General features: G+C 41.2%; 1 protein-coding gene, 1 long non-coding RNA gene and 1 pseudogene across 6 annotated transcripts; 1 reads left to right on the top strand and 2 right to left on the bottom strand.

Moving 5' to 3' along the window:
- Positions 1 to 1,924: 1,924 nt before the first annotated feature.
- LOC106585576 (centromere-associated protein E) lies at positions 1,925 to 6,218 on the bottom strand. 3 transcript variants are annotated; one of them, XM_014171952.2, is made up of 16 exons: positions 6,042 to 6,212; positions 5,816 to 5,957; positions 5,613 to 5,686; positions 5,138 to 5,521; positions 4,985 to 5,041; positions 4,763 to 4,912; positions 4,508 to 4,582; positions 4,321 to 4,389; positions 4,096 to 4,227; positions 3,828 to 3,975; positions 3,577 to 3,731; positions 3,202 to 3,483; positions 2,676 to 3,119; positions 2,489 to 2,584; positions 2,316 to 2,397; positions 1,925 to 2,231 (listed from the first exon to the last, which is right to left on the bottom strand). In XM_014171952.2, exons 4-12 carry the CDS (start codon positions 5,252 to 5,254, stop codon positions 3,304 to 3,306), a joined length of 1,083 nt encoding a protein of 360 aa, XP_014027427.1. In that variant the 5' UTR covers positions 5,255 to 5,521; positions 5,613 to 5,686; positions 5,816 to 5,957; positions 6,042 to 6,212; the 3' UTR covers positions 1,925 to 2,231; positions 2,316 to 2,397; positions 2,489 to 2,584; positions 2,676 to 3,119; positions 3,202 to 3,303. The 3 variants fall into 3 exon arrangements, with proteins under 3 accessions (XP_014027427.1, XP_045563155.1, XP_014027426.1); XM_045707199.1 differs by having other exon boundaries at positions 2,676 to 3,113; XM_014171951.2 differs by having other exon boundaries at positions 2,676 to 3,483; positions 6,042 to 6,218.
- Positions 6,219 to 6,331: 113 nt separating this feature from the next.
- Positions 6,332 to 7,728, bottom strand: LOC106585579 (uncharacterized). 3 transcript variants are annotated; one of them, XR_001323976.2, is made up of 6 exons: positions 7,539 to 7,726; positions 7,138 to 7,247; positions 6,993 to 7,044; positions 6,778 to 6,869; positions 6,560 to 6,686; positions 6,332 to 6,453 (listed from the first exon to the last, which is right to left on the bottom strand). It is a non-coding gene; the product is annotated as an uncharacterized lncRNA (long non-coding RNA). The 3 variants fall into 3 exon arrangements; XR_001323977.2 differs by having other exon boundaries at positions 7,138 to 7,272; positions 7,539 to 7,716; XR_001323978.2 differs by having other exon boundaries at positions 6,338 to 6,477; positions 7,539 to 7,728.
- Positions 7,729 to 8,638: 910 nt separating this feature from the next.
- On the top strand, positions 8,639 to 11,682 carry LOC106585317 (ATP-dependent RNA helicase DDX51-like; annotated as a pseudogene).
- Positions 11,683 to 12,241: the final 559 nt, after the last annotated feature.

Raw genomic sequence — 12,241 nt, 5'->3', positions numbered from 1 at the left:
ATTGAAAACAGGTTAAAATGGTACCTTGATTTCTCCCTCCAACTGCTGACATTGCATGGCAAGATGCTGGTTGTCCCTCAGCAGGTGAGCTTCAGTCTTGACTGGGGCATTTTCCAGTATCTGCCGTAGAGTAAAGGTTTTACTCCTCTCTTCTTTCAGCTGACCGTCAGCCTGTGCTCGGACCACACCTAGCTCTTTCAGCAGACCACGGTGCTCATCTCGCAATCCCTGTAAGGAAAGAGGAAAAACACTGACACACAAATCATGATCAAACCCTGCAAAGCAATTGACATTCTGTATGTGCTAACTAAGACTGGAGATGATTGGTGGGGTTAACTACCTGGAGAGCCCGTGTGTTGGCCTGTGCCACGGCAGAGCGCCGGGCCACCTCTTGTTCCAGGAAGCTCTCCACAGCTGACGAGCCAGGTGAGTGGACCATGCATAGAGCACTCAGCTCCTCGTTGCTCCTCTCTCACGCCCTCAGCTCCTCTGACACCACTGCTGGGTGAGTGGGCAGGCACTCCTCAAGCTTCTCCAAAACATTATTCATATTCTGATAACCCATGATATAACACAATTAGTTTCACAACATACAGTATAAATGCATTTTCTGTCATTTCATTTTACAGACAAAACTGTACAGTAATGAGGCCCACCCACCTGGAGGTAATCACCTCTTGTCCAGGAGCTCTGACAGTCTCTGGTCCCAGACTCCAAGGAAGTCGTTCTCAGCCACCTTGACTGAGTGACTGGGTGCCTGGGCTCTACAGATGAGCAGGTCCTGCAGTCTCTTCTCCTCAAATACAGCCAAGTCATTCAGGACCAGGGTTTCAAAGTGTGTTTTGTAAATCCTTGGCATACAGCTTCAGTAGCACCTAAAATGTTTTCACTCAATTTAGCAAACTGAGTTTATTATTGCAATTCAAAATGAAATAAACTATTATGAACGTGTGACTATTCATACCTTTGTATCCCAAGCCGCATTAGTTATCTGGACTGTAGATCTATTGACATTGCTACAGATATTTTTTGTGGGCTTTGGAAGAAGGGGAAACAGTTTCAGTATCATGACTTCGTCAATTTGTGTGACATCGACCAGGGGCCCATGTCCAGGCTTTGAAGCACCACAAGCTGGAGCCTCACGAAAGACGCCTGGAAAGGGATAAAATTGCTTTTATTATGATGTCATCGAATGATGCATTTGTATAGATTTTGAAACAGAAAATCCAGTGCTAGCCCACCTCCAGTCTGGAGCACATTCCCTCTCCTTCCCTGGTGGTAAAACACTTCGTGCTCTGCTCCAGGTTATTGAACTGCTCTGTCAATATGGAGATGGTCGCATTTGCGTCACTGAGCATCTGGAATGGGGGCAAAAGTTAATTAGAAAAATGCCACAGCAACTTCAGACACAGCAGAAGGAACTGTTTTGTCCGCATGTACAATGAAAAACAAACCTTATGTGCGGTTTCTACATCAACTTTGAAGTGAGACTGTCCTTCTTTGAAGCCTTGCAATTCTTCTTTCAACTGCTTCATCTGAGGGCAATGCAAAGGAACCATTTAAAGCCATTTTTGCCAAAAACCACTTGTCCCAAAACATTCTGATCTTGGTTCTCTCACATTGACTGCTTCTCCAAGTTCAGAACAGTCACACAGACTCTCACCATGTCCATACTGTCCTGAAGGTTGCTCTTGACCTGACTCCTATCATCTTTCACCGTCTCCAACTGCTCTTCAAGAAGCTGGACCTGCAAAACAATGTTCAAGGAATTAAAATATATTTCCCCAAATGGCCTAACACCACGAGCTATGTACTGGTATATGGTTTAACTACGTCTTACTTGTTTAAGTAGGGCCTCTTGTTGTTCTCTCTCAGCCTGCTGTTCTGTGTTCAGATGATGTTGTTTAAGTAGGGCCTCTTGTTGTTCTCTCAGCCTGCTGTTCTGTGTTCAGATGATGTTGTTTAAGTAGGGCCTCTTGTTGTTCTCTCTCAGCCTGCTGTTCTGTGTTCAGATGATGTTGTTTAAGTAGGGCCTCTTGTTGTTCTCTCTCAGCCTGCTGTTCTGTGTTCAGATGATGTTGTTTAAGTAGGGCCTCTTGTTGTTCTCTCTCAGCCTGCTGTTCTGTGTTCAGATGATGTTGTTTAAGTAGGGCCTCTTGTTGTTCTCTCTCAGCCTGCTGTTCTGTGTTCAGATTATGCTGCTGTACTAATGTCCTCTGGACCTGTATGACCTGGAGAGACATTTCACTTTAGACCACATCAAAATAATAATTCATATATTAAAATTCATATTTCAAAACTAACAAAGGCTTCACCATGTCCATATTTTCCTGCAGGTCTCTCTGAAGCTGGGCTCTCATCTTTCATGTGTGCGTGTTCCTCCTCTAGCTACTGTATCTGAACAAGGTGAAACAACATACAATGATCGAAACTGTCAACAAGAATCTATGAGACACCATCACCTGGATGAGTTGAAGCTATTACTGACTTGTTGCTGAAGTTGAGTTGTTTGTTGTTCTGTCTCAGCCTGCTGCTCAGAGTTGAGATGTCGCTGCTGTTTCAGCTCCTCCTGGACTTTCATGGACTGGTTCAAAGACATCAAATTTTATTCATGGACCAATAAATCATAATGGTTTCTGAACAATGTGATTACAGAATGTTTAACTTCAACTCACCATCTCCACATTCTCCTCCGTTCTCTCTTGAGCTGGTTCCTCTCCTCTCTGACTCCACCCAGCATCTCCTGGAGCTGGGTTCTCTCTTCAGTCAGGGAGGTCACAGTAGAGAGCAGCTTCTCCAACTCCTCTGCATGATTCTGAGGACTGTCTGTCTTCTCAGACAGGAGATTGTGCGAGCTGAGCGAGATAGATTCAAGCTCCTCACTCAGCTGCCTTATTTGAAGGACAAATTGACCAAATGAATACCTACTATAGAGAGACAGCTGAAGTTAGTTATTTTGAGAGACACTGCACCTGATCTTGGTGTTCTTGGGATAGATTGTCATTTTGTTCCTTGGATGATTCACTGTCAGCAAGCTTCTCATTCAAGTCTTTCATGACTTCTTGCATTCCAAAAAATGTATTTTAAATTTATGCTCGATGCTCTTCATTCTCCTTCAGCTAAATCAAAAAATACATTGTTGGTGGACAGCCTTTAAAAAAACGAATTGAAGGTCATGTGATTTGACAAGGACCAACTTACTTTCAGGCTGGACTCTTCCACAGTAGTAAGAAGCTGACTGTTCTCCACAGAGGAGCACACCAAGTCCTTACGGAGAGTCTCCAGTTGTTCAGTGATGTCGATTTACTGATGGGTTAGATCATTTTCCCTCAACTTTGCTTCGCTCAGGTCATCTAGCAGTTTGACTTGCTGCTCCGGAAATGTTCTGAGTTTCTGAGCTTCCTCTTTAAAGTAGGCCTTAGCAGACACCAGGCTCTCCCTCGCTATTTGGACTGCACACATCTCCTCATTGAGGACATATACCTGAACAGCCAGAGAAGAGGGGATTCATTAAAAGTAACTTCTCTTAAAAGACAAGTCTCTGTTGCTTTACATTATAACAAACAATGGGGTTACCTGCTTCATCAAACTGTCCACTTTATCTGGAAGATCCTGCAGTGCACTCAAATCCTTGATCTTAGCTTGCAGGGTTTTCTCATCTTCATGAGACTTCTCCAGCTCTTTCTTCAGGTCAGCAACTTTTTTCTCAAGTTCAATGCTGTCTATGAGATCTAAGCAAAAAGAAGAGACCCCATGATAGCAAATAAACAAGAGGCTGGGGAAGAGAGGAAATATTATACAAAAGACAACCAACACTAGCTACATACTTTTTGGAGCGTTTCCATCCAGGAGAGTAGTAAGCTTGGTGTTCTCCTCAAAGGCTCCCTGTAACTCCCTCTGAAGGTCAGTCTCCAACTGATAGCTAAGGCCATTCCCCTCAGCTTCCATCCTCTCATAGCCAGCAGTTAGTGTGACCTGAAAGCAAGGCCAAAGCATAGAGTTAAGGCTAATGCAACACGATAATGGTCAATCCATTGAGTGCAGTTTACATTTAAATACAGGCTGCAAACTGACACTGAGGTTGAAGACACTTACATCCCCCTCTTTGAGTGAGATACTTTCACTGCGCAGGTGGGCCCACTCCTTCCTAGTGTCACGGCTCAGCCCCTCAGCATCGTCCAGAGTGTGTCGCAGCTGCTTCACTTGTTGGACCAAGTCAATGTCACTCTGAAAGAGGAAAGTATGATGGCTATGTTACACCAGTGTGGTGAATGCTTTTGGCACAAATCAATGAGCTAAAATGATTTTCAATGAATGTACCGATCTTTGCAGTTCCTCTGCCCAGTTGTCTTTCTTTTTCAGCTCCTCTGACATTGCCACCAGATTAGCCTAGGGATGGACCGTAATTGGCAAATCAATCAAAAGCCATGCAACCCAGCACTCATTGACATACAATACATCTCGTTAGCCTCCCTTCTTGCTCCTGCCTAAACATTTGTAGTCTCACCTCAAGCTCTTGAGATTTGCATCCAGATGCCTCCACAGCCTTCTTTAAGGAGGACATTTCATTCAGTAGTTCTTTCTGTAGTTATACAAAAGGTTACAAGCACATGACTTATAGTAAGTCCCTATGACATTCATGGACTTGCAATTGTCTTATGCCCTACATAGTACATTCCAATTTGCTTAACTACTACATTGAAATAGATTGGTTATATAACTTTCGACATATCTACGCAATCTTTGCAGCAGTCTGTAATACCTCATATTCTCTTTTGCTCTCCTCTTCCAGAGAATTGAACTCCTCCATCTCCTGAAGAAGTGCAGCCTTTTCTTTCTTCAAGTTTTCAGTCCATCCCATTAGAATGTTGAGCTCCTGCTTGAGATAATCACGCTCAGCAACAACCATTTCCTGTTGACAGACCACATGGTGAGGTGAGAATTCAATACAAAAATAACAGAAAATCAAATTATAGCTACATACCTTCTCAGACACCAACGTCTCACAGAGTTGAATAGTCTCCTCAAATCCCCTTTTCATCTGTAAAGAATGACAGTTGGACCATTTTTGCATTTAGATGAAATGATTTGACATTCTGCATGATAAACCAGTGAGAAGGCATTGGTGATAGCCAACCTGCTCCTGTGAGTCAGTGGAAATTTGAGACTTTTCCTGTAGCATCTTCTGCAGTTCAGCAACCCTCCTCTCAAAGGTCACCACCTTCACCATGGCCTCCTGTGCATCAGCAGGCATTTGTGACTTTTCCTTCTAGCCGCTTCTCTAGTTCAGCAACCCTGCTCTCAAAAACCACCACTTTCTCTATGGCCTCCTGGTTCTGCTGAACTTCGTTTTCCAGCTGTGCATCAGTGGGCATTTGCAACTTCTCTAGCTGCATCTCCAGTTCGGCAACCCTCCTCTCGAAAGTCTCCACTTTCTCCATGGCCTCATGCTTCTACCGAGCCTCATTTTCCAGCTGGATCTCCAGACAATTTGTTCAACTGGTTTGGAGATAAAAATTCACTAGAACAGAAGAGAATGCAGGAACATGAGTATGAAGGACAACAAGATGGTAATGCGGCGTTACGATAAGATGGCAATAGTCCATGTTCACCTTTCTGCTAAACTACGCAGTCACACTGCTCTGGTTCATCTCCATGTCAAGGGTAGAATCTAACTCATCGCCATCTGTGAATACACAAACAGAAAAAAAGCTATTGAACATGATTTATGTGCCAGTATGGCAAAATATAGCATACCGTATAGCAGAATAAAAGCTGCCACTGACATTTAGTTTATTGTTCCTATGGTTTTTACCCTCATTCTGCTCTGTCAAGACAGACATATCAGCTTTTCTCCTTTTGAGAAAAGGCTCAGCAAAGCTTAGGTCAGACTCTCCAGCATGGTGGAAGGCTGGTGATGGCAGTTTTCCATCCCACGTAACCCTCCGTTTCGGCATCTTTACAAATATAAAGACATGGTAAAACAAAGTAAAAATAACCAAGAAGTACAACTTTTAAGGAATTAAGCATCAGATACATACCTGTAAGGCACTAAAAGTCAACCTTTTTGATGGAAACAAAGTCTGAGGAGGTGACTAGAAGTTTGGTTAAATTCTTAATCCTGTCCTCTTGTTCTCTTTGGAGCTGGTCCTTCTCTTGCAAAATCTGGGACAGAGTCTCCTTCTCTGTCGCGGTTGTTTGAGTGACTGAAGAGACCTAAGACAGTGCACAAAAATAAAGGTTGAAATTGCAGTTGTAAAAAGGGTCAATTCTTCGATAGGAAAGCCGGCAACATTTCTAAAGAACCCCAATAGCCAGTACAGCTAGACTTGCCTCATGAAGTCAGCGCTTGAGATCCACAATTTCATTTCTGTATCGTCTAAGAAGGGCTTCGTCATCAGAAACCTCTGTGACATGCGGGTCATTCTTCATGTTCTTTGCTGCACTAGCAAACTACATTGTAGAGATGGGCAGATACTTTATTTAAAAATGAATGTTACATTTGTCTGATATTAATCATTTAAAATAAAGATTTAAGATGGACAAATATTTCACCCACTTGAAGAGTGCTAAGCGTTTCTTCCACAGTAACTAGGGTGATTGTGCAGATGACAGTTTTTGCATTTCCACCCAAGGAATTTTGGAGGATACGGGTGAGTTTACTGTCCCTGTAGTTAGTAAAAGCCCTGAATGTATGGATAAAAATCACATTAATGAACATTAAACAAATTGCATAAGTTACACAAATGCTGTGGAAAATGGTAAGTAACCAAACACCTGCTTCTGGGTTTCATCAGACAGTTTCTTGATCACTTGACCGAGGGTGAACAGGCTGCGATTTATATTACATCCTTCTTTGAAACGTGTACCTACAATATCAGATGGCAAAAATCACAAAATGCAACTGAACTCAACCACCAAAGGAAGGTTGTTCAGATTCAGATATTTCACACTGTTGTTACATAAATAAGCACAAATATCAAACCACTTACCTTCAGCACCTGTTTGACTTGCTCTCTCAGCCCCAGCCAGGTCAATCAAATTCTACATGAAAATGAGACTTGTAAGAAAATACAAAATGGAGGACACATCTGAGTTCACCAAACAACATTCATACTCGCCTTTAGGAAAACTCACCGAAACTGAAGTTCTTGGTAAAATGTCCATCGTCAACCTGATGAATTGTCTGCTTATCAGCTTTCCAATACAACTTGACCGTCTCGGCGCTTTCTGCAGCAGTTTCCTCCCTACGACGATAGATGAATAACATTTCTGAGATCCACCACAGATAAAGATATTGTATGTAGTTAGCAAGCCAATGTCTCAACTTGATCAGTTTACACTTCTTATACAATCATGTAGTTGGTACAAATCATATCTGTTGGCTTTGCTAGCCTGCTAGATTAGTTACCTACTAACTTACTGTAACTAGAACTAAGCCAGCGCGAACTAACGTTAGCTAACTTTAATCAAAACCGTTAACGTCACTTGTTCAGTAAACTAACTAGCTATATTTTAAGGTGAGAAAATAGCCTCACCGTTCTATGAGAGGTCGAACGTGTACACAGACTTTGACAGCAGATTCCTCTGCCATGGTGAAAAAGTCGTCCCTGTCACTTGATGATACCTTTCACTTGATGAATAACGTTAGCTTTCTGGCTAGCCTGAAAAGCTCATTTTGAAAATTAGCGCACTGTCCATCCTTTGTTTTCATTGGACGGCGTCATCATTTGGAAGGCTGCACGTTACAGGGAGGAAGGGGTCTTAAAGAAAAAGCTGCTTGTTTTATAACGCGTTAACTGCAGTTTTAAAATATATAAATATTGTTATCACTAAGCAAAATATGAACAACATATATATTAACAAAGAGGATAATTAGAATAGCTTTACTTATTCACAAGATAGGAAGAAAACATTTCCTTTTATATTTTTTAAGTGGTCAAGCCTTCTGTTTTCGCATCAAAAAGCGACCAACGTCGTTTTAAAGCGACTGTCAACAGGTAAATACATGTGTGTAAATGCAGAGAGAAATGTGGTTAATATCTTTGGTAAAAGCAAAGCAAAAGCTGAGATCTAAATTGTATCGACTCTTAATAGTTGACATAGTGAACTGTTTGAAAAATGCATTGTGATATTGTAGACTCCTGATTTAATTTCCAGCTAGCCAACCGTGGATAGGCTGATAGAGCTACATGAAGTTTGCCCACATCTTTTTGTTGTAGCCCGTTTCAACATTTGAACAATAGCTCTGTTAATTATTAATATGTATGTTCACTGTTTGTGTTTGTTCTGTGATGGCTAGCAACCTGGATTAATGTAGTACTACGTGTGTTTATAAAGTGTACAGTAACGTTAAATAAACTAGGGACCTGAAACGAAGTGCAATGACAATATGCTATTCATAGATACCTTGGTGATGGCTCTAGCAACGAGTCTCGATCCAAAGCATTGAAGGCTAAGCTTCAGAGGAAGGCCAAAGTCAAGGAGCAACAGAGCTTGGCGTGTCAAGGGGAACACAAGTCAAAAACAATAGTTAAGAATGACAGGGACACCTCTGTGAAGAAGAAAATAAAAAACAAGGGAGACAACCTCGAGGAGACAAAACACCCAAAGAAGAGGAAAGAGCAAGTAAACCAACATGTCTCCACCTGACCCTGAAGAACTTTCCAAAGGTGATAATGCACACAAAGAAGAAAAATGATACAAAAAATATACAACTAACAGAAGACAAACGTCTGTATCCATCATTTTGTCACACATTTACATTTGAAACAGTATAATAAGAATACATTTTTATATTTGTATTCCTTATTTTGTCTTTGCTTCTCTCCTTGGTCTTAGATGGGATGATTTTGAGAAAAAGATTATTCAAAAGGTACTGTATTTTGGTTAAGTGTACTATCACATTGATATAACTTGTAGTGGGAAATTGTACTAGAGATCTGCATCTCTCCTTACAAGCACGATTTGATACGCATCTAGATACATGGGCTACGATACAATACTTTTAGTTTGAAATGATTCGGTGCAATTTGATTTGTGGAACGAAATTGTAATAAAAGTGCAGGAAATGTATGACAATGCTGAAAATTATTTTTGTTTGAAGTTGGATTGAACAGTATAAATGGAAAAAGCCCCATTGAAATCACTTATAATTTATGTGTTGCCATCCTAGGGTCATGAACTACTCAGAAAGCATATTTAGAACATGTATTATTAAAAAACATAAAATACCACCATACTGTGAAAAATATTGTGATATGATATTTTGTCCATATCGCCCAGGCCTACTATTCTAGTGGGGGGGGGGGGATTTGTATCTGAAATCCTCATCACCCACAGATTAACTTGTCATATAGCAGATGAAAATGTTTTGAGCTAGTAATATGTCAATATTTATCTTTATATAAAATTGTATGTATTTCATATGTTAGGTACAAAGAGTCCTGCCCCAGTGGCTTACTAGGTCAGATGGGATCCAGAGAGATATTACAAGTAACCTAGTCCCCATCAGGGATGTCCCAGGAATTTGTACTAAACTGCAACAGCAACTGGAGGGCAATGAAATTCAGCACCTCTTTCCAGGTTAGCAGGCATGAAGGAGTAGAAGTTAAAATCTGTTTTGCTGTCATAATATGGGGGGAAAGTACTCAAATTCTATTGTGTTCACTGTGCAGTACATGCAGAGGTCATCCCAGCCATTCTAGAGAATGTCTCAAGGTCTATTGATTGGAAGAGGGGGCTACAAACCCAGAAACATTTGTGTGTCTGCACCAACGGGGAGTGGCAAGACTGGCATTCGTTATACCTGTTATTCAGGTATGAATTAAACCATGAGCCATGCATTTTTTTATGGAAGGTGTGTTTTCTTTCATTAGATAGAAGGTAATCAGTTTGATGTTCTCATGTCGTTTTAGGCACTGATGGAGCGAGTTGTATGTGACATCAAGGTTTTGACAGTGTTGCCCACCAAAGAGCTTGCACAGCAGGTAACTAGGGTCAAACCTTCAATCTCCATGATGGAGATAACTTGTGATTATTTTTGGTTAGCTCACATCCACTGAAAAATGTTGAATGTTTTTCCCCAAACAGGTTTGCAAAGCATTCAGTTCATACGCGGAGGGCACCAGCTTGAAAGTGGTCATCCTCGCTGGTCAAAGGTTTTTTGCCACAGAGCAGGCATCGCTCTCTGAAACCCAGTCAAGACACATCAAGGTCTTTCTTCCTTGGTAGGTATTCAATTATTCTATTTGTTTAAGCTTAGAGCTTCCTTTCACTCAAAATAGTCCTTTGTGCATAAATAACACCATGATTGTAAAGAGAAAATCAGTCTGAAAGAGATACATTTTGCTCTTTTTACAGAGGTGGAACAAGCCACAGTTTGGCAGACATTGTTGTCGCAACCCCTGGGAGACTGGTTGATCACATCAATAAGAATGATGGTTTCAGTTTGGAACACCTCCACTTACTTGTGAGTCACTAATCCAAGTACAGTGTCCATTTTATTTGCATGGATGTTATGACTAACAGTATTTAAAGTATTCATAATTCATGATGGTCTCAATATAAATCCTTCTCTCAGATCATTGATGAGTTAGACCGGATGATTGACAGCATGCACCAGTCTTGGCTCAGTCAGGTGACCAAGGCAGTTTACAGATCCAAGATGGGTTCTGAAGCAGTCTCGATCTTCAAGAGGACAGAGCCTGCACTTATCACTACAGCAAGGTAAGACCTCACACTTCTCAGGATTCTGTCACACAGTACTGGAAATTCAGGACTGGCAACTATGTGGTTTGTTTGTTAGAAAATACAAACTGTACTACACCTATGTATTGTGTGCTTTCACACATTATTCTCGGATATATGCATTTCGGTGATTTAAACATTTCTGTTTTTTATTTGTGGCATCACCTCAGATGCCTCTAACGGAAGCTCCTGTTCTCAGCCACACTGACTCAGAATCCAGAGAAGTTGCAGCAGCTAGGCCTGCATCAGCCCAGACTCTTCAGCTCGGTCCATAGTCAGTCAACGACCCCACCCTGAGTCTCAAGAGAGGTTCCACTTCCCCCAGGGCCTGACAGTACTTTACCAAAAAAATTATTGCAAGAGATTTTTTATTTCTCCAATATCCCAGAGCAATGTGTCACTGTGGTCTCTTTTTGGGGGGAGTACTATGTGCCCTGCACTCTGAGTAAGAAGCCCCTCCTCATCCTCCATTTCATACTGTGCCTGAAGTTTAGTCCCATTCTGTACTTCACCAATTCCAGAGAAGCCGCTCACAGGTTGGTGAATCTTCCCTGGCCTTCTCCTTCATGCATTATTTGATGATGTCCACAGCCATATGATTTGCTCTCTGTTCTCTCTAACAGACTGTATCTGCTAGTACAGCTTTTTGGTGGAGTGCAGGCAGCTGAGTTCTCCTCACGACTCCCAATGACAGGAAGAGAACCCTCAAGGAGTTTGAACAGGGAAAGATCCAACTGTGAGTATGAGTATCTGTTTGAGGATAATTTAACGTTCTATTTTCTTTGCCAAATATATAATAATATATATATATTTGTTCTGTTCAAGTTTGATCAGCACTGATGCTGCTGCCAGAGGCATTGTCATCAACGGGGTGAAATGTGTTGTGAACTACGATGCACCACACAGTTCATCAGGACGTACATTCACAGGTAAGCTAGCTTGATCGTTACACCTGTAACTGCATTGGCTAAATAGTATTTGTTGTTGTAGCTTTTATATGCAATGAATGTTATTAGATGTTCTGCCTTCCTGTGACAGTATTTGTGTTGGAAAAGGGTTGGAAGGACTGCAAGAGCTGGAAAAGCTCTTACAAACTAAATATAGGACACAAAGCGCAATGGAGATTATGTAGATGTGTGGCCAAGGCTGAAATGAGATCACTGCAGAAAGAAATATTCTGTAAAACAGCTTTGCTCCTGTGTTAAAACAACACATTTCACTGCACATATCTGGTGTATGTGACAATAAAACATATTTGATTATATAATACACTGAAAAAACATAAACGCAACATGTAAAGGGTTGGTCCAATGTTTCATGAGCTGAAATAAAAGATCCCAGAAATGTTCCATACTCACAAAAATCTTCTTTCTCTACAATCTTGTGCACAATTTTGTTAACATCCCTGTCATGTGAAATCCATAGATTAGGGCCTGATGAGTGTATTTCAATTGACTGATTTCCTTTTATGAACTGTAACTCAATAAAATCT

Source organism: Salmo salar, chromosome ssa24 (genome assembly GCF_905237065.1).
Source record: "Salmo salar chromosome ssa24, Ssal_v3.1, whole genome shotgun sequence".
Taxonomy (NCBI): domain Eukaryota; kingdom Metazoa; phylum Chordata; class Actinopteri; order Salmoniformes; family Salmonidae; genus Salmo; species Salmo salar.
The sequence above is the reverse complement of the archived record's forward strand: the minus strand, read 5'-3'. Positions and strand labels throughout refer to the sequence as shown.